Source organism: Cylas formicarius, unplaced genomic scaffold, assembly GCF_029955315.1.
Source record: "Cylas formicarius isolate icCylForm1 unplaced genomic scaffold, icCylForm1.1 PGA_scaffold_1__22_contigs__length_36826433, whole genome shotgun sequence".
Taxonomy (NCBI): Eukaryota; Metazoa; Arthropoda; class Insecta; order Coleoptera; family Brentidae; genus Cylas; species Cylas formicarius.
The window spans coordinates 24,327,682-24,354,717 of NW_026844264.1; the positions used below are offsets into that span (position 1 = coordinate 24,327,682).

The 27,036-nt window shown below is 32.2% G+C and overlaps 3 protein-coding genes across 3 annotated transcripts in view; 2 read left to right on the forward strand and 1 right to left on the reverse strand.

The window, feature by feature from the left end:
- Window positions 1-782: 782 nt before the first annotated feature.
- Window positions 783-7,830, forward strand: LOC132697238 (uncharacterized). Its single transcript, XM_060662576.1, has 4 exons — window positions 783-914; window positions 5,196-5,346; window positions 5,406-5,655; window positions 7,379-7,830. The coding sequence occupies exons 1-4, from the start codon at window positions 909-911 to the stop codon at window positions 7,539-7,541; spliced, it is 570 nt and encodes a 189-aa protein (XP_060518559.1). The 5' UTR covers window positions 783-908; the 3' UTR covers window positions 7,542-7,830.
- Window positions 7,831-10,812: 2,982 nt separating this feature from the next.
- LOC132696857 (uncharacterized) lies at window positions 10,813-16,424 on the forward strand. The gene is made up of 9 exons (XM_060661943.1): window positions 10,813-10,938; window positions 11,277-12,525; window positions 12,577-12,722; window positions 13,502-13,779; window positions 14,028-14,136; window positions 15,614-15,730; window positions 15,783-15,878; window positions 15,943-16,050; window positions 16,100-16,424. The coding sequence occupies exons 1-9, from the start codon at window positions 10,878-10,880 to the stop codon at window positions 16,192-16,194; spliced, it is 2,259 nt and encodes a 752-aa protein (XP_060517926.1). The 5' UTR covers window positions 10,813-10,877; the 3' UTR covers window positions 16,195-16,424.
- A 1,243-nt stretch (window positions 16,425-17,667) lies between these two features.
- Window positions 17,668-27,036, reverse strand: part of LOC132697051 (dual specificity tyrosine-phosphorylation-regulated kinase 4-like) — a 41,677-nt gene continuing 32,308 nt past the window's right edge. The window contains exons 8-11 of the mRNA XM_060662310.1: window positions 22,141-22,312; window positions 21,434-21,577; window positions 21,247-21,376; window positions 17,668-20,175 (exon numbers count right to left, since the gene is read on the reverse strand). Of these exons, the coding sequence (XP_060518293.1) occupies window positions 19,878-20,175; window positions 21,247-21,376; window positions 21,434-21,577; window positions 22,141-22,312 (744 nt within the window). The 3' untranslated portion in view covers window positions 17,668-19,877. The remainder of the gene's footprint in view (window positions 20,176-21,246; window positions 21,377-21,433; window positions 21,578-22,140; window positions 22,313-27,036) is intronic.

The window sequence follows — 27,036 nt, forward strand, 5'->3', positions numbered from 1 at the left end:
GGTTTACGTTCGTTAGAAAACGAATTTTAAAAGACCTAAAAAATAAAATATTTGAGAAGAAATATATATTCAGATTGTTAACATTAGCTTGCAATAATTTGCTTGAGTTTATAAAAGCAGCAATCATCTTATACTTAAAAACCATAATGTCTTTTTTTACTATAAAATAATTGTGTGGAAAAATTTCATAAATAGTTTAAAATTGTTAACATTAATTACCAATAATGTTCTTAATGTTCGTAAGTTATGAAATTTAAAATTTTCTATTATTCCAAACAACATATATCTTCCTTTTAACAAGCTGTAGTGTAATGGTAATGTAACAAACTAATAAAGACGTGGCGTGTCGAAAAGTGCTGGACATGATCTTTATTTGGCAACGTTTTGTACCAAAACACACAAAAAATGCATATTTATCCGCTCCTCTCATTTATAATACCTTAGGCAATATCCTCCAGGCTGATTAAAACTAGATGGATACTGGAAATGCGACAAATTATTTCTATTTGGTTTGCGTTTGTGGGTTTTTTTACATATACCGACATATACGCGAACACGCCGAGTGTTTTAAACTATCAATGATTCGTTGAGTAAAAATAATTGATTTTGTAATGGGCGTTCTGCAGGCGACAAGCAAAAGCGATTTTTAACGCGACTTGTTGCATCAACTCGTCCCTATCTGAGCGAAAAGCGCTCGAGAAACACCCACGACGACGCATCCAACCCTCTCCCCCTGTATATAAAGGATTTTTATCCAAGCTTAATACCACTGTGGATGCTGGCGCGGTTGCGACGACTTCAAAAAGGGGTGCCAATTTTCAGCAGCACATTTCGAAACTTCGCGCGCGACTCTGTAAATCTTGAATTAGTTTAAGTTCGGTTCAATGTTTTGTGAAGACGTCCTGTGAATGAAGGTAAGTAGCAACTTATTTTTTGGACACTAAGTTTTACGAATAAATTAATTCTATTGGATGAAAGGTGAATGAAAAATAAAGATAAAGTACATAAACCATATAATGAAATATATAAGAGTAGAAACAAAGTGGAAATAAGAAGGGAGACTATATAATATACAAAAGTTTTATTTACAGACATATATTTTAATTGTTTTATATGCATTCATTATATCTTGGTTTTGTTATTACCAGGTATATTTTGAAATATTATTAATTAGTCGAGCAGGATTTTTTTATCTTTCTTGACCAACCAGTCATTTGTTTAATCGAGATTTTGAATTTTTGATGTCAAAATCATTATTATTAAAATATATTTAATGCTAGAAAAAACACATTCAATCTCAATTCAATAATTAAATTATGTGCGGAAAGTCAATACCAGTAAAATAATATAAAATATATTATTCTAGGAATTGTGAAACGTTTGCTAAGAATGCTTAATTTAATAGGGTTTGTATTTCACAGATAAACTATTAAATATAATTTTCATGAGATAACTTATGTAATAAATGTTTATTTTAATCATTAAAAACAGAGGTGATAAAAAAAAAGGTTAATGCCGAATGTAAAGAACGTTTTATGTTCTGCCAATAGTTGACATTTTAGAACTTAAAGATAGCGTGAAAAATTTAAAAATATAGATATAGATAGCTTGAATAGTTTTTTGAGCAGGAAGGCTTCGGGTGCATTAAGTTGACGCGGTGTTGTGCCTTCTTGTTAATTTAAAATATATTCACTCACACATTCACCATCCGTCCAACAACGTGCAAAGACACAAAAATAGGTGTTGTCAATTTTTGGAACCGATGTTTTCCGTAAAAGAGTTTAGTAAGTTCTATCTTAACTCGGGCTTTAATAATATTGTTTATTTACATAAATTATTGAATAAAATACAATCAAAATTTGTAAATAAAGTGAAACCTATTTGTGTTGGTCGAATGACACAGACGACATTAAATGACAAGCAAGTACATGAAGAGCAAGAAAAGAGTCAAAGAGTTGAGAGAATGCACAAAATCGTAATTTCGTCCAATCACGATTTTTGTGGAGAAAATTCTATTTGTTTTGAGTATTTTTCACTGTGTGTTTAAAACTTTGTTTTAGCTAAATTCTCATTTATTTATTTTTATAGGGTACGACATTAGGGACAGAATATTCGAAACATGTCTGCTTTACACTTAAATTGTACTCTAATGCTTCGTGTTTAGCCATATGTTAGTGGCCAATTTTCTTTTGTGTTTTGTCCTTACTTTTATACCTGTATACGTAAAGAAAATGTAATTGTCTTATATCGAAAATTTGACACTCATGATACGATTTATGTGGAGCAAGGCCTTTAACGAAAACTTTATCCAAATGTACGAGCGAAATAAGCCTAGCGTATGAATATCTATTTACTCTACGCGATAACTTGTCGTTAACCGTACAAACAATTACTGCATCCAAATTACGGAAGTTTGATAAAATGGCGTCTATGTTAACTACCGTATGTGTAGCCCCTATTGTTCAAAAATGTCACTGGGTTGCTTTAAACGTATGCAATTTCGTCGCTCCGAATTAGATATAATAGAGTCTATTCAGGGGAGTCCCCCATTAAAAGTTACGGAGAATTAAACCACATGGAACTTTTCCAAATTACGCCTACAATAATAATATTCTAAATAGTAGATAGCCGAAGTCAAATCCAAATGAACACTCCATATATTTAATTGTGAATTCGAATCATCCAGACAAAAATGTTGAGTCAATCGGCCAAGAGAAAATAATTGTCTATTACACATTTTAATAAACTCATAGTGGTCAAAAAGGGCTTTCCTTGTTATCTTGCGTTCACATTTCTACCAAAAGGCAGTTCTTGACATAATACGAGAAAAAAAGTTTTTTAAATAAATACAATATGGGCTTATATATGCTTAAAATTCACCCTGCAATTCAAATTACAATTATAAAATACTTTCGGATATTTATATGTGCGCTTGATAAATTATCGTCAAAATTTCAGCTTTCACCGAGGTCAAACATGGCAGTAATAAACAATTTATTGGAGCTATGTTTTCAAATAAAGAAAATAATTGATTTCCCAAAAACCGCCAATGATATGAGGAAAAATTATACAAAAATTATCAGAAAGCGATGGCGAAACAGAAAACGCACTAATACATCGATAATAAAATGCTGCGCCTCGATTTACATTGTCAGAACCACTATTTTATTAGCCCTTTAAACTTGGTGTATTTAACTTGTTTTTAAATACACACCCAATAAAAATATTTTTATTTATATCCAGAGATCTCCACAACCAAACCGGCAGCAGGATAATTTATTTGAAAAAATAAGAATTGCACTTGCACAATATTGAATAGCTGTTTTGGGCTTTTAAGATATAGGATAATTTTGTAAATTTTGCATTTTTAGACACTCTTTGTAGCTGGTCTGGATAGCGTTTCTTACTAAAACTTACAAACAAAAATAATAGTAGGCATTTTCTAAGTTTTTCAAAAATATACACACACAAGTACCTTTTTTTTTAGTAGACCGTGGCAAATACAGATTTTTTTTTACATTAATTATATAATTTATCACAAAGAGTTAGTTACTTGTCAACTTTTTAATAAGTGACACGCATAAACAAGAATGTCTAAAAATGCAAAATTTTCAAAATCGCCCTGTATCTAACAATCCAAGATAGCTATGACATTTCTGTTTGTACCATTTCAATACGGGAGATACGGCGTTAAACCAAAAAAATGAAATAAACTGTACACACTGTACATATTTGTATATGCAAAGTTACTAACATTCACCTAATGTAATTTGTAGCCGTTATAACAGGTAAAATAAAAAAAATGTTTTTTGGCTCACTTACATAGTAATGTCGTAACAAAATAATATTAATTAGTGTTTTTGTTTCCGAAAACTAACCAAATTTGGAAAACTTATCGGAAAACCATATTCCCTTCATCAGTTCCCGAGAACTTCAACATGAATCACTCGGTATATAATGTGTGTCATTATACTATCGAATTATATGGTACAGAGCAAATGGTCAGGTATATACGATAATTTTTGATATCTACTGCACAATCAGTTTGCAGGTGCTATATTTCTGTTCCTGTCCTATTTACGGGTATTATGAATAACTTCATTTTTTTAAATCACTGAAATAGATAAATAAATAACTATGTAAGTAATATATAAGAAGATTAAATACGATTTGGTCACAAGTTAACTATTCTGCTTGTCAAAAAAGTTTTATTTGCAATATAATCTGCCCTTGTTAGGAATTTAAAATATGCAAATATCTGAATAATGTTTAGTTTTGCCAATGTTAATTTAATCTCGTTAACTTTCGAGGTGGGCAAGCGGTACGACACTCTCGACAGCTTATAATTTTCCAGGTTGGCGTAATTTTATAAAATATTCTACGGATAAATTTATTTAGATTCGTTGCAGGTGGACATAGAGAAGTGGTACCTTTAACTCATCCGAAACCATAATTTCCACAAAAAAAGTATATCTCAAAAAAATACATTCATTTGGTAGGAAATTATTTCAAAATAATATATTTAATATTTATTTAATTAAGAACCACACAGACCTATATCAAAAATATTTGAATCTGACAAACCTTTCTAGAATTGACATTCCCACGCATTAGCGAATTTAATTTCCGTAGTTACTTTTTTGAAGTCTTCGAGTAAAATTGATATACTTTAAAAGCCATTTCATTTTATAATATGATAAAACTTTTACAATAATGTAGATCCGAGGTGTTTTTGCGAGGGGCTATATGAAATTTCTGCCAAATTGATTATACAGAAACAAATAACTTTCGAACGACATTTTCAAAGTCGATGCGAATCGTGCCAATTCCTCCGAAGTTTTCAACACCAAGGACGCCGAAGCATCATCAATGATGCACAGCATGAAAATCTCTGTGACGGTAAAAGGATACGAGGTCTTTTTATAAATTAAAGCAGGTTCCTAAAAAAATGGTTTTTGTTTAATTAATATCGGACTGAAAACGCAATTCCCATGGAAATTTTCAAGTATAATGAGTAAAAAAGTATTTCGATAAAAAATAAAACATAAGGGGTAGCTTTGAAGTAGGTGAAGGTTAATTATAGTAAGAATTTCGCAATTTATTTTGTTGTTAATTGGTTTTTATGTGTTTATATCAAACCTAACATAGTATGGAAGCAATAAGTCTTGTACCAACCTGCTAATGTTTGGTTACAGATGCGTTCGTACCGAGCAAGAATGTTAGGCTACACCTCAGCTTTAATATTTTTTCTCACAATACGTAGTTTGCCAGGAGCAACTGGACAGAACAACGTACTACTATCCAATTCCAATGAAATCCCTGAACAAAGTCTGGAAAATGTCGAAGGTGGGTTCTAAATGACAACGGATATGAACAATTCAATTCTATACGCTTTTATTACGCAGATTTGCCGGACATTGTTCTAGACGAAGAACAACTAGATAGAGTAGGGATGTTTTTAACCAAATTACTCCTTGTGCCATGGCCCGAGGGATCAAGTCCCTTGCTCTATATTGAGAAGGACGACGATCAAGTAGTAAGATCAGAATTGGACGACGTGGGTGACGGAGGGACCTTAGAGCTGGAAGATCCGGGTCTCAGGGCGAAACGAACGAGGTACTATAGAAAATATCCTTGGAAAAGGCAAAATAATAGGTAAGACACTATTATAATGACCAGTCGTAAATCCGTTTTTCCCTTATTAGTACCGCAATACGAAGAACAAATGAAAGCCAAAAATTTAACATTAATAAAAGTTTGTTTGTGACATCTGTTATCTTTTCCGACTCGTTGAGCACAGGTCCAGACTTTAATTCAATTTAAATTGACTCTATAATATATATAAGTACCCATAAATATATCTTTGAATACCCCCAAAAACTTTAATTATATTTGAAATCTTAAAATAAAAGTACGAAAATCTAAAAAAAAACTAGGTATTCTTTTTAAATACCATAAAAATTAACGTGATCGCCTCTACATTAGATTTTCTCGATCAATGACAACTATGACTGTTCACGTAGGACGTCGACTGTATCTTTTTGCTCACATACCTGTTAAATTATTTTAATCCTCGTTAACAAGATTGGGATACTGCAAATCAGATTCCACTTACACTGTCAGTATTAAAGCAGAATATTGACATACCTAAAGTAAGTGAAATAAAATAAAGAACAAAAACATATTAAATATTTCTTCTGTACTTTTTTTTTATTTTTTTTAAATCCCGGATGACAAGCTTCGATAGAGTCAAAACTCAAATAAAAGTAATATATATATATATATATATATATATATATATATATATATATATATATATATATATATATATATATATATATATATATATATATATGATGACACTATATTCCGGGATATCATCCGTTCGCTTGTTGAACTCCGACTGGAATCCTGCAGACGTTTCGCCAAAATCTCACTTGGCATCTTCAATGCTCGCGCTCCGAAAACACTTCGAACACTCGGCGAAAGGAAATTTTTGATGCAAAATTTGACGCCAAATTTATACTTTAATTTATAATACACGTTTTACCGATTTTTTCGAAGTAATATATCAAGTTCATTTTATCTGCTATCTCGTCCTTATTGCCGCGGTTTTTTAAATTGTATTGTTCGGGTGGTACACCAGACGCTTAAAAATTGTTTTTGGCTTTCATTTTCATTCATTTTAAATGCGATAGACGAGTTAATTTACTATATTTTGCAAATGCAAACAATAGAAATATTGTTTTTTCAATTTTGTTTTAAAATATTTGTTTATTGAATTATTTATTTTAATTTTAACGCCATATTGAAAGTCGGTTACAAATGAAAACTACTTATACCGATACAAAAAGAATGAAAATTGTTGAAAGTGCCAAATTAAAATTCACAAAATATTAATTCAGCAATTTTTTTAAGATACAACAAAAATATTGACGGTGTAATCTGGTTGAAATTTCAAAAAAAAGGCGTTATACTATCTTGTATAACTAAAAATACACGATTTAAATCATATGTGCAAAATCCCAGCCATAGCGGATAATGATATGAGCTCCTCATACCCTGAAACTGTGAAAGCAGACCGCAATTTCTGTTTATTTTATTTTTTTATGATGCGCAGCGGGGTCTGAATAATGTGTATTAATTTTTCACATAATACATGAATACAAGATGTTGGCGAAAATTAGAGTTTAGAGATCGGGGATCCCCGTCTAGTCGTTCTTTGAGGCTCAGTCACGCGACCGTAAAAAACTTCGCATTCTTGAGGAAGATTAACGGCAAAATTTCGACACGAAACCCACATCGCAGCGCGATCCGTCCTAATGTTTTTTTATGGCTTTCATTTTTCACGGACCCTTTAATAAGTGTTTATTTGTAGATATGAGCCGTCTTACGTATGTACCCCGAAGAAAGATGACGTTTTTCGTCTTCTGATGGCACTGCATGGCGAACGGAACGGCCAGAGAGGTCAGTTTGTCGATTTCTGTAATAGGAAGAGGCCGGCCACTTTTGTGTTTACGAATATACGATTCCTTGGCTGAAGGCAATAAGGCAGTTGTCACCGTCGAACGTGACTGGAAACTGTAATAACGGTCTTAAGTGTAATATATCCCGATGTGTTTGGGGAGCTATTATTCGCGTCGACGGCAAACTCTAAGTGTACTGATGTTCTTTTAATTAAGTTCGTTAGATGTCTTTTTATATAGACACGAAGCAATTTGTTTGGCGATTATATTTTCGAGGCGACTATTTCGACGTTAGCAAACCACCATGGGACATTACCACCATAAATCTTACCAGCTCGTAAATTTTGAGTCATTCCCGGGTACTTTGGGAACCATTCATAAAAGTATATATTTCTGATTATAATCAATTATATATATATATATATATATATATATATATATATATATATATATATATATATATATATATATATATATATATATATATATATATATATATATATACTATAATAATTAACGAAATTTCTCTAAATTACTTTCTAGCCTTCTAAATTACTATAAATTAATTTTAATACGAATTTAAAAACAAACTTATGTTATGGATTGTCAAAAATATATTGCCGAGGTCTTTGTAGAACTTATCGCTAAACAAAATTGGCTTCGGATGTGTTTATTTGAGTTAAAATTTCTACGAAGCCTAAGAAATGTGTTATTTACTAAATAAAAATACCAATACCTAACAAATGCCTTTAAATTTTTCCCCCAATTGATCAAAAAACTTCATTTCAAAATTCAGTTAGTTCTGCGCCCAATATTGTATCTGCTCACGTAGCTGATTTTAATTTAGGAGCGGACGGCAAAAGCAGATCGTAACTTGATTAAATTCCCGCTCGTCCTCCGTCGGTGAGTTTCGAAAACAGCCAATGTAACATATTTATCTGAGTAATTTTATTTCCTAGTGAAATTAAGAAAAAAAAACATTCGATAATCAGGGTTTTGTTAGTTTTTCAGGCGAAACCCCTCGACGAATACTTTTTATATTTTTACCCTCTGTATTGAAGTGATTTGACAACGTCGCGAATGTCGAATGAACAGCACAGAGAAAAAACGGTCTCGTCACGAGAGATATGGAAAGCAGTATGGAGTTATTTTATAATTGGTTTAAATTGTGGGAGTTGAATTTTTTGTTAGCATTGTAGTTACTATGTTGATTTTCAAACTATTATGGAGGGCAAAAATCTTGTGACATACTTCAAAAAGATGTGGTTATCAAGAAAGTATCAAAAAAGAAATAGTAATTATAAACTACAGTTCTATTGAGTCACTGAAGAAATAATCTTCAATCCAAGAACATCCTTCATTGATCTAACGATGTATGGTGACAAGGTCTAACCTCTAAATTTGTGCAAACTTGTCTGCAGATGGCCAATCTGCTAAATGAAATGCTTAACAGTAGACATTTCGAAGTGATTATGGGTTATGGAGGTTAAGGATCGATGCTGGCTCCATTACTTTTCAGCACTACATTCCTGCATGCCTCAGACAGAATCAAAAAAGTTTGGATATGAGGATGAATGAGCGCTAGGCCGGCAACATAACAGTGTGGAAATAAGAGAAAAATTACTCACAAATGAAGTGAACAACCTAGCAAAATATTTTCATAAATGAAAACTTCGGCCAAAAGGTTACTTTTCTCCATCTCAGCAACAGACTGGCAAACGAAGCAAACAAAGAACTGAGAGTCCGTCTTGATAACAAAATACCTACATTTAAATCTGCACTGGACTCTGACTTACGAGCAACGCTTGACATATACTACAGCTAAGCTATATACTAGAAACAATATCCTTCAGCAAAAATATACTCTGCTGCTGATTTTTGTGCTCTGGTTTAACTTAACAGCTGCCATACAAAAGAGTTGACTAACCAACTATAGATATATATAGAACTAACCAAAAGATATCTCATAAATCTAAACTGATAAATCATGAAATTTTTCAATACTTTTCAATTTCCACAAAGCTAAGAAGCTAAGACCTTTTATAAAAATACACCACTGTGCGAAAGGTTCGAGACATCAAAAGAACAGACAATCTTTAACAGGCTTTGGTCTCTTCGAGTTTGGGATGCAGTAATCTCGTGAAGTAAGATGTGTAAGGTGCTAAATTTTTAACCAAAAATTTGCGAAATTTGGGAACATTCTTGGAATTTATTTGTTCCATATTCAATAAAATATAGCAAATTTTTGTAATTTTGTATATTTTTTGTAATTTCTGGAAAGTTCTGGACAATTTTAGCGACAAAATAGTATAACTGAATAATATTGTTATTTTTGATTTAAGTGTTATTACTTTATTTAGGGCGAGTACAATTTCATTGTGTTACGTTTTACACTGACCAATTTGGAATGAAATGCTTTAAACAAAAATCCATCAAATAATAGAAAAATTGTATTCGACATGATCCATGAAAAAGCAAAATAGCAAAAAGAAATGCGTTCGATCGTAGTAAAAAGCACCTACTTTTACTACGACTTATGAAGGTGATTATCGGCATACGTAAGTTGGTTTTAGCCACACCCATATTGATAATCAATGTGTCACCAAGAAAAATATCGAAAATTACCTTCATTTTTGTAAATACACAAACCATTCCACTCAATATTTAGTCAAAATTTTTATTTTAATGGTGTTTCAATAACATGAGTATTTAAGAGTCATTGAAAATAAATGCAAATTTAACAGTTTTAAAACTGGAGCTTAATTATTTTTAAAAAAAAGATCAAACACTTGATGTCAAGAAAAAATGGACATTACCCATTGCATATAATTCCGCCGCAGCTAGCTTGGAATTTTAACGGTTAGTAAGGGGAAACGTCATGTTTGTATGCTTCAAAAAAGAGATGAAGTGAAACATTGCCAAAATAAGTCATGCAAAAATTCCCCATATAGTCCGGACAAAATACCACTGTGGGCTAACATTTAATCAAAGCTGCAACAGTATTACGAAGAACTAAATCATGTGTTGTAACGTAATGTTAATTTATAAAGTTTTGGACTGAAATCTTTGGCAATTCCCAAGTGCATAAATTACTAAATAACTTTAATTGCACCCATCACACACAACTCGCTCTTGAATAAAATAACACACAACAATAAAACTAAAGGTTTCAACAATGACGAAAGAAAATGGTATATCCTTCTTAAAATTATCTCATAAAAATTAACGAGTTTTTGGTAATTTATCTAGTCAGGTCATTAAGTCACGGTATTTGGTCGCAGTTGGCGTATCTTTCTCGCCATCAAATATTGTAACTGAGTAATATTAGTTTCCTGAGGATGCGGTCTCGTACTTACCTTTGTTTACCATCTTAACAAGACTTTTTTTGCCATCGCAAAGTAATGATCAGTTATGTTCGGTACTTCTAAGACGAACCGTAAAATGGAATTAGTTTGTTTTCTCGTATTTATCGGTAAGTATTAGGACAACAGTTTTTACATTTCTCCTTTATTTTGTTGTAAATAAGAACATTTTTTGTTTTTTAAAATATGCCAGTGCATCGACCAAAGATAGATTCGCAAAAATAATTATTTTGTTTGATTAAATTTTGTTTTGAGACTATGTAAAAATTTTGTTCAACAATGTAATGAATATTTAAATCAGGCCATATCAGATGTAACAAAAACTAAAATTTCAAAAAGAAACGTGATTTAAAAACAAATAAATTAACAACAACAAAAAATCAACGAATTTTGAATGAAATTTAGTTTGCCCGTTAGCACAAACTATATTCAAGCCAATTTATTTCAGTTCTGGGAGTCCGTTCGAATCCCCTTCCCGAGGGACACCCAAATAGCGGTTGCGGAAAAATATACTCCGATGATGAGTTCATCATAACTAGTGACAATTACCCGGGGCAATACCCACCAAACCAAAATTGCTTCTATCTATTGAAAGGCGATAATTGTACAACCCGCTTTAAATTCGAATTCGTCCACTTCGATATCCAAAGTTCCGTCGGTTGTACCGGTGAGAGGCTAGAGATTGGAAACCAAGACGCTTTGTGCGGATCGAAAAACGGCACCAAAATATATTTAGCCGAAAACGGGAACTTGAAATTGAAATTTATTTCCCAACCGGGTTCAGTCGCCGGTACTGGTTTCCAAATTTTTGTGAAAAGGTTGGGGTGTGAAATAGAAGAGGTTAGCACTACCACAACGGTATCATCCCTAATCACATTAACCAGATGCTGTAACGACAACAATTTTAGTTCCAAACGATTTTTTATAACTAGTCCGAATTTTCCACATTCTATAGACGCTGAAAAAGACTGTTCGTATGTCATAACAAAAAATAACGAAAACGTCTGCAGGTTGAGGATTCACGCGTTGTTTTTCTGGCTTGGCGAGCCCTCGTATAATGGTTGCCCTCGCGGGTATTTGGAGATAGATGGCAAATATATCTGCGGTTGTAATGCGGACGTAAAGCTAACGTCTAATTTTCGATTTTCCAACCACAAAATACTCAATTTTCGAGTATTCGGGTCACAATTAAACACAATCTCTGGATTTGTCCTAGAAGTTTTTCAAGACGAATGTCCAAAACGATACTTACCAGAGGATGGTTCGGTTAGTAAAGGATACCACGAAAGTCGATGGCCTAATATTGAGCAACTCCAGCTGGTGCATGAAAAAAGTGACTTGTTTTCACCCGACACCAACACACACGAAGGATTGGCAAGCATATTTAGACACGTTTACGTGTTCGCTCCGAAGCAAGAGAATGACGTTTGGTTGAATATGGAACCTCAAAAATCCACTTACATAGATACATTTTCTATAAATACTTTGTTGTCCAACGTGTACAATTATCAGAAATGTGCAGAGTGGAACCAAGAGCAATTGATATATTTAAGTAACAAATTCGGAGGAAGTTTTAATAGCGATTGCAAAAGTTTCAACGAGATGTCTTACGGAAAGAACTGTGTAATTTTGAATTCCCTGGCCGGCAAGATTGCGAACATGTGGCCGTTTTGGGGCAGACAAAATTCGTGTTATAGGTAATGTTCAAAAAAGTTGACTGCTATATGAAATTAACTGATATGTTTTAGGTTTCAGACGCAGCCTGGTTATTGCGAGATAAAGTTGACTTTTAAAGAATTTGACATGCCGCAGAGTAGTAATAATTGTGGAAACGGATATTTATCATTTGGAAATAAGTATCGATACTGCGGGAATCAACTGAAGGATACCACTGGTATACATAACAATGAAAATTATGCTACTTCCATAAGTAAATGACCACGGAAATATATTGTAGCTAAACAGTTTTGGTTAATTTTGGGTTGATTAATCATACGGTGCGCTCTTGAATAAATTTCGAGAATAGTGAATAATTACGCAATTACAAAATGGACCCTTCATTGCGAGGGGGCCGTGTTTGGCGTAGTTAGTTAAATTTTACAAAAGTCACCATGGCCTACAAACTTATTTTCCACAAAGCATATAAACAAAAAACAAAAAGTATACGCTTTTTAAAGTTTTTTTGTAAGTTGTTTAATTAATTTAATTTAATATATCTTGTTTTTTCTTAATTTGTGTATGATATATTATATTATTTTATTACGCACTTTGCTGGCCTGGAGAAAATAGGTTTTAAAGTGTATTTAATAAATAAATAATTGTAATCGAACTGAATAATATAATTTAGCTGAAATGTCAGTTAAAAATAAATGCCACAATATTTGTTATAACTACAAATTTCCAAGTAGGGAATTCATTAATTGCCTTATAAAGTTCATACACGAGAACTAAAGGAGCAGACTTAAAACCAATAAAAAAAATCAATTTTTTATAATTTTTAATATAAAATTATTTTTTGATGTAGGAAATATTTTCCGCTATGAAACTGTATTTTTATAACTAAAATCTGTTCTTGTGACTCGTACCTGTGACTAGGACGAAACGTGACTTACATTAATAAAATCGTATAAGTATTTATATATGTATAAGTATTCTTGAATGAATTCTTTTCAGCGATACTAAACGTTCAAAAACGCCCCTACCAGGAAATGAGGTTTGTGTCGAATTTGTTCTGTTGTCGGAAAGGGTTTTCGGCAATTTACAGACAAATCCCGTGTCAGGATCCGTACTATCCAATTACTCCCGCAAATCCTCCTTGGAATTCAGATGGAGATCACACTCCGAAATCAGTACCCAATCAGTGTGAAAAAATTATCCGGCAAGAATCATTTATTTTATCGGGATATGACATATTAGATTCGTGTAACTACACGTTAAAACGGATATCCAATGTAGGTAAAAATTTATAATTTGAAATGACATTTAAAGGAAGAAATGTGACCTTTGAAAAGAAAGTCTATTCTAGTTTTTTCAATTTTAAATTCAAGAATTTAATTCTTCTTTAATTGTTTAAAATAGTCGACGGAAACAATTTCCTAGGCCATTGTCTTGTGATAAAATCATTTTCAATAAGAAATATGCATCATTTTTGAATGTAATTTCAACTGTCAACTATCGTTAAAAAGCCGATGACTTTCAGGACGTGTGTAAGTTAGAACTGCTTTTCGAATATTTTGATACAAAGTGCGCAGCCGAGAAAATAGTTGTCGATGGGATATCCTATTGCGGCCTACTGACTGGACAACGGGGTAAGTAACAAACGAAATTTTGCGATCTATTCACCTTAAAACTAAAACTACGTTAACTGTGTAATAGTAAAAAGAGAAAATTATGAGTTTTGTTACTGCCAGTCGTTTAAATCGTTTACTATCCGGTGGGCATAAGTAAGAGAGAGATTGAAAATTTGTGAATGTAAAGTGAGTAATTACTTACCCATTTGTCGATAAGTGTAAAATTGATCTTTTGAATACTTGATAAAAATTTGATTTTTTTTTCACTTTTTTTTTCACCTTAACGTATGGCGTGCAAAGTAATCTTATTGTTGTATCATGATCACTGACTTGAATTGAAAAATCGAACCTGGCTTTCCTCGATAATTTATTAAATTGAATGAAATATTAATTATATTAAATGTGGCATAAAATAAAATTAGTTATTATTGGTTATTATTTTTAAAAGTTTTGTAATTAATAAACTGAAAATAATACAGATTAGACTTCTTTTATATATGTTAATCCCAAAAATTTATTTAAATAATTAACGATTTTTGTATTTTACATTTGACAAGCTTGGCTTAATCATCTCCATTTAAACTCATTATCTGCAAAATGTATTATGTTAACCATATAAATGTATCATATAATATAAAGGCTCTAAATCACCCAGTTCTTTTCCTAAAATTTTAATGTGGTCTGGGCATGTTTTGAAAAAATATTTCCGAAAAGGTTACTTACGGACTATCGAATTTATGAACTGGTTAGTTTTGTTGACAGCGAGATTTGAAATAAACGTTCTTTTTGGTTGAAAGCCAGTTTGGGAATCACACTTGCAGGCGAATATTGAATGTCCATTTTTAAGGTTTTGTCGCATAGACCGCCAGACCGTACAGTACAGTCCGGAATACTTTTAATATAAATTCTGGTTATGGCATACAGCGGCCTCGAAATTCTCATTTTAACTCATTTTGAAGTGGTACAAAGAGAATTAGTTTGTGTTCCAATTTTGCAGATGTGAGATTTGAAACCATTAAAAAATAATATCATTGTTATACGAAATACCAGATATATAAAAAACTGCACTAGTCACAAATGTGTCACAATGTGCCCAGTAAAACAAATAATATAATAAAATATATAATATAATAAAATCTTCAATAATAAAAATTTTGTAAAGAGATGAAAAATATTTCGATTCATATAATAAAAAAGTGCCATGTTATTCCAATTAAATTAATTAACCCAATTAAAGCAACATGAATTTAACACAACCGACACCTCCAATTATACTTTTTACAAAACTTTTGAATTCCTCCTGCGTCGGTTTTTGCTGAGTCGCACTTGCTGACGTTTCGCCAATCATCCTGTTGTCTTCTTCAGTCAAGCTCTGAAGAAGCCAACAGTATTATAAGTAGTCTGTGGAAGTTTCTCTGAAAAATTCAAAAAAAAACTCGAATTATTTTTATTCCATGAAAAATGCGCACATTACTTTTACATTATTTTTTTTCAGTATTACACAACTTCACGAACGACAAAGTGATTGTTTATCAGAAAAATAATCTGGCATCGCTTGAAAGTAACCGGGCGAATTTTAGGATCAGCGGAATTCAAATCTCAAACAACTGCGGTACGTTAAAAAAGTGAGTTATTTCAACTAACCGCAACGTTTATTCTTGCAGAGCCGGACTTTCCACCGCCACAAAGGATCATAGCCGCAAACATAGTGCAAAGCAATAAGACACAGCAGTTTAATTATACTAGTAGCATTCTGCGTGGTAACTACCGCATTTGATAGATGATTGACACGTTGCAACTAAAGAAAAAAAAATATATTTGTAGGTATTTGTCAAGTTATTCAAAGTATTGAAGAGACCGAAAACTACCCAAAAAATTTGTGTTTTATCCTGAAAAGTTTATATCCAGCAATCGAATGCAAATATTTTGACGGTAATACTATTACAAGACGTCGGCATTTAATAATTTAAACGCATTTAAGATGCAGGAAACTCGTTTGACGATGGAAATCCGCCGCAGCTGAAACTGAAACTCGATAATGGAAATTCACTCGAAATAAGAAAACTCGACTGTTAATTTAGTAGGAATCGATTAGCATATTGCATCGGGATCGACTGAGCAAGTGCAAGCAATAAGACGAAATGTAAACCAACAAATGAAAGAGATGGCAAAAATAAACATTTGATTCGAATTTCCTATATAAATTGGGTATTTGATTAAAGAAATTAGTCGATGTTAACGAATTGATTATTTGTTAATTTTAATTGGTTTGTTATCAATTTTGTTGCGTTTGTTTTCAATTAAAATAAAATAGTTCCTAGATGTGATACCAGTCTATTAATAAAAAGAAGTTTTGAAAAAATAAAAATGCATTCGTACTTAAAATGCACCAAAAATTGAAACATTTTAATTTAAATGGACAAGAAATTTGAGCCGAATATTTTCCTGATTTTTCTCTAGGGAAATATTGCATCCACCATTTGGCGAAGACCATGGGCATGATAATGGTGTCTTAAAAAATAAAAATATTTTTGTTAACGGTATCGAAAATTTCATTAAAATATTTTTCAGGTCAATTACGTCAAATTCAAATATGTTGCGTATAGAATAAATTGCATAAGAAGTTTCTTGGTATTTTAACAACTTTTATAATGTTTTCAAAGAAACTTGCACAGGTAAACTTCCAGGTAACTGGAACAGATTCAATTAAGCTCTGAAAACGCCAACAATATGATTGGTGAAACGTCACCAAGTTCGATTCATCATCAACCGACGCAGAAGCAATCCAGAAGATTTGCAAATAGTGACTTTATATATATTCCTAGGGTAAGAGTAGATTTTATAACAAAAATGCAATTTTCTGGTGAACAGTTATGAATTTCTGGAAATATCATAAGATTTTTGTTTGAAAATTTTTGAAATTCAAAAAAAAAATTGCTAGCGTTAGAAAAAATATTTCTCACCACTTATCAAAAGTATATTAAAAATTTTGAAATCGCGGACCTGTTAGAGAGAGAGGGAGTAGCAAAATTATAACTATCGTGCCATTGTATCAACAGCCTTTACAAACTGCATCTTTATTAAATAAAAAGTGTTTCGGTCAAGCATATTTACAAAATGGTTAATGTTAATGCTAGCAGTAGTTTCCTTAAAACAAAATAAAAAACAGTTATGGTAGCAGCAAAATTTACTTATTTATCTATGGTATCAAAAGTATATCTGTATAGTTTTAGACTTTCGACCCTAGAAATAACTACCATGACAAAGTCCTCGAATGTCAGTTTGTAAGATTTTCTTCCTCAGAATGAACTTGTTGTGACCCTCTGCCCCATATTGCATTATTTTAATTTAAGTGATTCCTCACTCCCCCTTCAAGATGAAAAACAAAAGTCAGTAAAGTTTGAATTTTATCCGATTTTTCTTAATACGACTGACCAAAAAACCAAATAGCGACAAAAATATTTCAATTTTTCGAGATGATAAGGTAAACTAGGAATACTTTCAGAGAAATTGGTCAAATTAAATACGACAGTACTGTTTATGCTTTTATTATGTCAGTCTTATTTAAGAAACTTATAACAACAACAATAAGAATAATGTCAATTTTAAATTAAACTAAAATACAGAGACGCGCAAATAATAATATAATCTTAACAAGAATTAATTTGTTTATATAAACATTAATAATCGTTTCCAATAACCGAGAGACATTGAAAGTGATGATAATCATTGTAAAATCTATTTTAATAATTCAATATTTCTATTATCACAATTGGAGATGATTTATCCATTTTTTTTTTACTTTTCGTATAACGTTAAAATGATTATAAATTTTCTTTCAGAATAACAATTAAAAATACATCGCCTCTTATTGTATATAAATACTAAAGAAGCGCCGAATTAGAGTTTTATGAATCACATTTGATCAAAATTTACATTGTATTGTAGTGTGAACCGGCCGTCACGAAAAGGTAGTTTCTTAAAAGACTGTTTCACTCGTTATAAATACATATATACTCATGCTAAAACAATAACTGATTAATAAACTAGCTATTTACCATTACCTACTGCGCTAGGCAACAAAACACAAATCGACAAGTTCTTTTTGGAACAAAAAGAGAAACTTATAGAATAATGTTGCAGCGACTTCTTGCATCTGCATTCCCGATGAGAAAATAGTTTTCTTAGAGCTTTGCTAGAACTAACAGGCAGCAGCGAAGAATATTTTATAATGTGTTATTTTTTTATAAACAACTACGATCTCGTGGGAATATAGCTACAGCATTTTTTTTTTCATATTCCTGTTCAAATCCTATTTTCTTGAGGAAGTTTATTGACGATAAAACATGCAACATAATTCCTTTATATTACTTTAAAACACTGATACGTCCAAGCGCTTAATTAATTTTGCTTATGCAGCAAAAAATAAATACATAAATAAACGAACTTTCACTTTTCGATTCATAAAATATCCTCCCTATTCATTTTTGGTTATTGAAGTGAAAATAACAAATATTTTAAAAATACGGAACTAAAGCTAGTGAGAATAACAAGCTATTACTTAACAGCGTATTTTTGCAATTCCTTCGAAACTAGAATTGGAGAAATTTAATGGCCCATGCTTAGAACCCTCCAATGGAGTTTCCGGTCCAAAGGTTTATCACAACCTTTTAGGAAATGTTTGAAACAGCAGTCGGAGTTATCGCAAGTAATACAACTCACCTTGGTATTCTTTGTTATATTTGTCATCTTTGTTTTGTTTGTATTCGAGGCTGTAGCTATACGCCGATGAGCTCGTAAAAAAAATTACACGTCAGTCAGTGTAGGAAATATTAACTTCAATAGAATACACAATTTAATAAAATTTAGAATCTTAAAGTTAGAGATTTATTTAAACGTTTTGGTATGTTTTCCTAGTGATTACTTGTTTGTGTATGGACAAGCCGCTACATCTTTCGGATTAAATAGATTTTTGTCTAAATGCAATTATCTGCAAGTGATCGATTGAATAATATGAATTTTTATTAGTTAAATTAAAGGGTTTCACCAATAAGGTGAAGGTTATTTTTCATTTAGTTTGACTGAAACATGTATAGGATTTCGTTTTTGTATTCCCTTTTCGTGATTAACTTAATGAATTAATTAATGGATAAAATACATTTTTCCAATCGAAGTCACAAGAGAGCGAAACTGAGACCACTAAACTACATTCCTAAAATAATGGAGTATTTGCCCCGTTCTAGGTAAATGAAATAGCTTGACTTGGTTTATATCCGCAAGACGTAGCAACTTCAAACAATACCATACCTATTACATACAAAGATAAAAAAACCAACGGGAGAACAATGGCAGCATACTTAAACAACCTACAAATAAACTAATTGGTCGTAAAGAGATCGTTTTTCGTTTGGCCCTTTTAGTCAGAGACTACCAAAAATGAGGTACACCTACACCTTAATCATTAATTGCTATACAAATGGAGCGTCCGCAGTAAAATTGGAAAGTGAACAACCAGTTATGTTGGCTAATTACGAAAAAAAAACATAAACAACCTATTGCGGATAAATTTACCAATTATCAATTACGGTGGTAACATAAATCAAATTTTAATCGATTTTCTTCTAAACATTTTTTTAACGAATTGTCGACGGTCCATTTACATATCACGCCAATGACCGTAATAAATAACCTCTTTAACTATTGTCATCGTTGATCTACACTTCACTTATTAGTCGGCTATAACGAGACTAAAAGATAAACTAGAGTATGGGGGGTAGAAACGTACCGGAGTCGTTCAAGTTAGAGTCTAATTTCCCGTTACTTAACCTCGTGTCTATGATTTTGGCCTTGACTTTATCACTTTTTTGAAGTACGCACTTATAGTGAGATCGCGAGTGACTGCTGCCCGATATGCTCCCCGACGAGTGACTCTCATGAGCGACGTTCACTTCCGAGTGACTGTGTCGCAGCTCGCTGGATTTATTCGAAGATGACCCGGATAAGATCCAAGAGTGACACAGTGCTTCACTAGGCGTCATCCTTTTTTTGGGATTCCAGCTACAAATAATTTTAGAATAATAACTGAATAATCTTATAGTGAAGATAAAAGTTGCATAGAACCTATATTCAGGATATGTCCCAACATTTATGGTTTTTATATTCTCCTTTACATTGCCATAAGAGTTTGTTTTAGGGTAAAATTTTAAATCCAAAAGTTACTATTTACAAAACTTCCTGATTCCTCCTGGTTAGATCGTTGCTGAGTTGAATTTGCTGACTTTTCGCAGTCATCCTGTTGACTTCTTCACAGCTTAACTGCAACTGTTCAGTTCTGTGGTTTCAGTTAAGCTCCGAAGAAGCCAACAGGATGATTAGCGAAACGTCAGTAAGTTCGATTTATCAGTAACCGACACAGCAAGAATCCAGAAGATTGATAAATACTACTACAGTAGCCTGTGGAAGTAGAAAAATCTAAAAGTTGTCTTCTTGAATTTAATTGGAATACCCGGTATATTATTTAAGTTCATTTCAATGGAGTTAAGAGACTTTGGAACCGACCACACAGATTTAACGCCTTTAGATTTTCACCCATGGATGCGCAAATTGTAAATGAAATACCGTTATTGGCAACACTGTCCTCTTCAAGCATTTTTAACCAGGTGATAAATGCTTATGCGGTAGACGGCATTCATCGCATACAAAATGTCCAAAATTTAGAAATGTCAATATTTTATTTCAAAACTGTAAATTCTATCGCGTAACAGACCTTCGACCTGTATCTGGCCGGGTATATATTAGTAAAGGTATTGTCAACATAAATCAATAACTCATCCCCAGTTTATAAAGGCCCAGAGTACACTAAACCTGAGTGAAAAATCCAAAGGCTACAAATTAAGTTAACCGAATAGCCAGTTCGAAAGTGTCTTACCTTCTTTGACGCAAATAAAATATACAAGGCTTTACATGATTATAGGATGCACGAATCTGTTGATTGATTTTTTGACACTGAGATAAAAAGTTATTGTTATACTTCAGAATAAATTTCCATAAAAAACATTTACTTCTTTAAAATCATATAATTCAAATAAGAACATGAATTAAGAATGCGATATTAACAACAAAACCTACTCCAAACATCTAGAGACGAAATCGATGAACATGCCATCGTTGCAACGCAAAACCATCGCCAGGTTTTTTGATCCCGGCTTCCGTTTCCTACCCTTGGAATTGGTCACACATCGGGGATTGCCACGAGAATCTAAGAGTGTACAAAATGAATGTAAACGATTTTTCGCCGTTTAGGATAGGGGCTTACCGAAAAACAACCTTCTTCGAGTCGCTACCGTGATAAGGTCATCTGGGGGCGCTCCAAGTATTTCCATAAGACAGGCCAGTTGCTCCACTTCATTTTCTCCAGGAAATAAAGGATACCCGGTGTACAATTCCGCGAGAATACAACCTGTAATGGAATTAAATGCAATATTAAACACGAAAAAAGATTTCATCAAAGGGACACTTATGGAAAATGCTTTCGATTAATTTACATTTCTGATACAACTCCACCCTATGACCAGATTCGAGAGACATTTTAAAATTGTTTGTAGTTACCAGCGCGTTCGGTAACTGCTTTGCATTAAAGCTCGCAAATAGCAATCCTCTTACAGGTGAAATAAAATATTCTTCTACTGAAGCGTCTAAACCACTTTCCTTGGAAGGTATATTTAACGATCAAGACCACCTTTCGGGTATAATAACCTATAATATCTAATAATTCCGAGGTATGCAATTGCATTAACATCTTAGCCATTTACGGTTTTCTATAAATTGATATATATCTGCCACCTCCATGTAATGTAGGAATGCCGCAAAACACAGAACACAGATTGCTGATTTCTCTGTACTAATGAATCAATGAAAACTCAAAAACTTGTAAATCCGTATTTACATTTTTGAATCTGGACATTGAAAACTGAAACTTTCTCGAAAATGAAAAGAAATGATTCTGCAATAACGTCTGCTTACCCAGGCTCCACATATCAATTGCAGTGCCGTAAGTGAGACCCAGAATAACCTCAGGCGACCTATAAAAACGTGATTGGATGTAGGTGTAGACCCTTTGATTGGCGTAGCAAGAGCTTCCGAAGTCTATTACTTTAATTGAGCTGCTGCCTCTTTGTTTTAGCAGGACGTTTTCCTAAAACAAAACGAATTTTGAATATAAATATACCGGGTCTTGTTGATAATCCCAAATAAACTCTGATTTATTCAATTTTAACCATTTTTTTCACAAACCTTTGCCTGCAACCAAAACATAACTACAATTGGCATCTAAACTAGACGACTTTCGCAAACTAATTACATTGTGCTCGCATTTTATGTCAAAGGGGCAGCTCTCCAGGTTTTTTCTATCCTGAACCCTGAGTGCCTTTCAAACATGCACTGAACTTAACTTTACAGTCATTTCAAACTTTGGAAAATATAAAAATCTGTACAAATATCTCGCACAATCTGTATGATATATGAAAACTGTAAATAAGAAAATTTCTGCCCTCGATATAACCTACACCACTGATTAAAACAAACTGCTCCGTTATTTGTGCTTTTCCGTTTAGGTAGAGATAAATTTAGTTCCTTGACTACAACCGACAATACCCTGTACATCATTAAAAAAGTGACTGCGATATTGGTTCTAGTCTCAGATCTCCGGCGTTTCCTGGTTGAAGAATTTTTCTGATCGGAAATTTAAAAAAAATTCAAAACTTCAAAAAATATATTTTCTAAAGTGAAAAGTTTCCAGCTTTTACGGCATACATGTGACTTCCACATAGCAAGGCACATGTTGTACACTCTGATATGTAAAACCTCATAAACAAGAGGTGTAACCCTCGATACGGCCAAAATAATGAAATGATTTATGGTCTTTTAGTTAAAGCCAATGTTCTTTCTAAGGAGAACTCAATTCTCCTTTTTTTAGTTTAATGAACACTCTGTGAATTTGTAGTAAATTATGGACAAAGAACTCTGACCAAAAGCCTGGCGCGGGTTCTAGTTAAGAGTTTTTGCGTTCCGACAAATAGTTCAAGAGATAAAGATGTTTTCTTAAAACCCTTTCCATAGAGTATCGAGAATGCACAAACAGACAAACATAAACATTTTATTTTTCAACGAAATTTTTATATGAGGGTTTTCAACGACTTTTTGAAAGTAACAAGTATTTCTGGATCGGTGTAAATCTGGGCAGTCATAAGCTTATTGCAATGCTCTTAGATAGCGGCATTTCGCCTCAGTTTTCACTTTCCTCGATTATTCGCCCTTTGCAACATAGATGGCGAGGCAAGTATCGTTCCAAAAATAATAAAATTAAACCGTATTTTTCACTGGCAGTAATGCCTATTATTAAGTAAGATTTATTTAAAATTCAAATTTTTTGTAGGTAATCAAGGATTCTTTAATTTAGAATTTAACATATAATTAGATTAGAAAGTACAGACGCCTTTACGAAATTGAAACGGTTTATCGTCTAACCTAATAACCAGCACAGATTTTTGTTCCTTATTACTAATTAATTGAAAATGGCGCAGTCTGTAAACAAAACATAACCCGAGTCAAAACAACACACATTTATTTTTGGTTAGTTTTGTACAATAACCATGTACCATCTATCACATAAATAGCCTAAATAGGTTTCGCGGCTTATTTTTTTAAATAAGCATGACAATAACTGTAGCTAGGGCCGTCTACCAGCACTTCAAACTTTTTATTGATCATTTAAATAGACAAACAATTAATATAGAGTTGATTCGCATTGGGTATTTCCAGTGTATGATACTACGTGTCTGTGTTGGAAAAATTCTTGACCCCATTACAGAAAGATTAAAAAAATGGAGTTATGTACTAAGTTTATACAAAAAAATAATTTAATCGGGTTTGAGATAAAATTATTTAATTTTCGAGACAATTATTGATTTAACGCGGGATTACTTTTAAACCATATCTAGTACCGATCGATATCAGTAATTGATCCGCTGGGTCTTTGTTTTAGAAGGACGGTTTCCTGAAATAAAGTATAGCGCTCTCTTTTAATATATTGTTATCAATTGTAAACTACACATAATTGCGTTCAAGCGGTTTAAAAACTAAATTGTCAATTCAAAATAATATTGTATAATTTATCTTACACAATTTATGTTTCTTTAATGGCTTTGGATACTAATTTCAATACTTATGGGGAGAATCACTCACCAATTGAATTGGTATGTATTCATTCGTCATAGCGATTGATGTTTGATTTACAGAGTATTGAAGAATTTCTTTTTTTCTGTTGACAATTTCTATTTGACCGAAACTGCCTACAGCTAACGCAGTTGGGTATTTTCGCAAAAAGCGCTTCGCTTCAAATGGATTTATGATAACAATGACACCCGTGTCCCATTCTAGTAGTTAACCTCTTTAATAAGTGAAATTCCAATAAAATTTCGCTTTCCACATTTAATAGCACACTTCTGTAATGAAACTAAAGTTTAATTATTGTCAGACTCATAATATGTTTGAAGCCATTTTCATAGGAAAGCACCTGCATAATTGTTTCGAAACTGGCCAATTAAAACTGCAATTGTTGCAATAGTATTTTTCGTAATGCAATTATTGCCGTGTACGTATATGTAGTTATTTAAAAGTTAATTTCTAAAATTAAGTTAAGAAAAATCAGATTAACTGACAAACAAGCACGTGGCTGAGGTACTTATTATTAGCATCTCTATAAGTTAATTACACACGTGTTTGTATCCGACAGTTCAATGAGAAGCCCTCGTTTTTTAATATTATAGCAAAATTCGATGATTAACTCCGAAACAAAAATTGTCCCAATACTAAAAATAAGAAAAATAATTTCACTATTCAACATTTTTAAATCATAAAAGGAGTTTTGATTGAACGAACATTAATTCCCCTGCAGGTATAAACTATTATTCTAATTTAAATTTCAAAATTTTCAAGGGTTTTTCGCTTATATTTCAGGTGTAAGGTGATCTCAAGGGTGATCTTTTTTTTATTGATAATGAATACAATACTGCTTGTGAAAATTTTATTATGAATATGTGCTGAATTTAGATGGCTTAAAATCCAACCCGTAGCAATTCTACATTTTAACATATTTGTTATGAAAATAAAACGACTCTATTCATACCCATACTTCCCAATGGATACACAACCATCAGAATAACATGCTTCGGAATTTTTTACCTGTAACGCAATTGTTTTTTGTAATTCATTGTCACAAGGATTCACTAATTTAAATATAAATTTATTTTTAGAAAGGCTCATCTCTTGCAAAAATGCAATTTAGCTAAAGTGCTTTTTCATTATAATTTTCTTCTCTCCCGTTCTTACCCTGGCTATCGAAGCACCGCTTACAGCTTCTACATTAATTATATATATTATTATCTTAGATTCTATTCCAAAAATTAATTTTATTCAGGTCTCTATATTTTCTGATTTAAAAAGCAATGTTCATAATACATCTCAAATTAATTATTTATATTATTATCTTAGATTCTATTCCAAAAATTAATTTTATTCAGGTCTCTATATTTTCTGATTTAAAAAGCAATGTTCATAATACATCTCAAATCTAACTGATAATTTATTTTATTTTTTAATGTTAAGGGATAGGTATCAGAAACTTAAAGAACATTCCCAATAAGGGACATCTAAACCCAAACAAATATAAATAAGGAGTTATAGTTTCTTTTCGTCTGACATTCATTTCATAAAGAATTTAATTTCGCTCACTTAACCAGCGTAATTAGCGTTTTCCGAGAAATTAATTTCTCGACGAAATTAAAGGTTCCTTTCATTAGACTAGGCGTGGTCGTTTACATACCGACTCCACAATACATACAATGCGTAGCAGATAACATTAATAAATTAACGAATTATATTAAAATGTTAATGAATGAGACCTGCAGTGCAATATGCGACGGTAATAATATTGACCCAGTCAAAAACCCCACTGCAGCTTTTTCTTTAATAGTCGTCGTCGCTGCTCAAGTGTCGGACCATGAAATCTTTCTAGACTCTAAAGCCATATGAAATATTTAAAAAATATATAACAGAGTAACGTCGAAATTAATCTGCAGCCACTTAATTTACACTGGAAAAATATTGTTGCAAACAGAAACACGTAATCAATTTTTGGATATGATGTTTTCCCTAATAAATATTTGGTTATAATAAATCCACCGAATTTAGTACGGAGGACCTACTTTAATGCACGGTGATTTATGAACGAACGAACGAAGCGAACTTTAATAATAAACAAGTTAATGCCCAAACGTTAAAGTTTCGATTAAAAATACGAAAATTGCAAGCTTTAGAGTGATTTATTTCGGTAGAGCGGAGTAATAAAAATTTAATGATCGGAGTTAATGCGCCACGAGCAAAGAAATCCGTTATAGAAACGCGATATTTTTTATGATTAAAGTACTACATTTAATGCATAAGATAAATCTAAAGAAGTCTCTATATTAGCGAATAAAATAAAACCGATCTACTTTAAATACAATTTACCAAAAAAACTAAATATATTTATTTTCATCCATATATTCGAGGTTTAGAATATCTCAACTGTTAATGTTGTTATTAACTTGCTTCTCTTGTAGAAGTTTCGTTGAAATTCTTCTGTTTCATGATTTTTCTGAATTAGGCTGTATTTCTTCACTTAGAATTTTTTTATTTCCTATACACGCAATTGCTTAATGGGCGCCCTAATTCATGATATATAAAAAAAGAACAATCTGCTGACAACTATGAAACTTTTTTTTAAAAAGATTACACTTTTAACAATAAAATGGTGCTTTATAAATATTCTCATAGAAACCAGAAGTTTTTTATAGCAAAAACAGTTTTGCAATTTTTGTA

Coding starts and splice junctions, on each gene's coding strand:
- LOC132697238 (XM_060662576.1), top strand. Junction 5,347..5,405: donor AAGTCTGGAAAATGTCGAAG/GTGGGTTCTAAA, acceptor TTTATTACGCAG/ATTTGCCGGACATTGTTCTA. Junction 5,656..7,378: donor TGGAAAAGGCAAAATAATAG/GTAAGACACTAT, acceptor GTTTATTTGTAG/ATATGAGCCGTCTTACGTAT.
- LOC132696857 (XM_060661943.1), top strand. CDS start 10,878: ATGTTCGGTACTTCTAAGACGAACCGTAAAATGGAATTAGTTTGTTTT. Junction 10,939..11,276: donor TTGTTTTCTCGTATTTATCG/GTAAGTATTAGG, acceptor AATTTATTTCAG/TTCTGGGAGTCCGTTCGAAT. Junction 15,731..15,782: donor TCAAATCTCAAACAACTGCG/GTACGTTAAAAA, acceptor TTATTCTTGCAG/AGCCGGACTTTCCACCGCCA.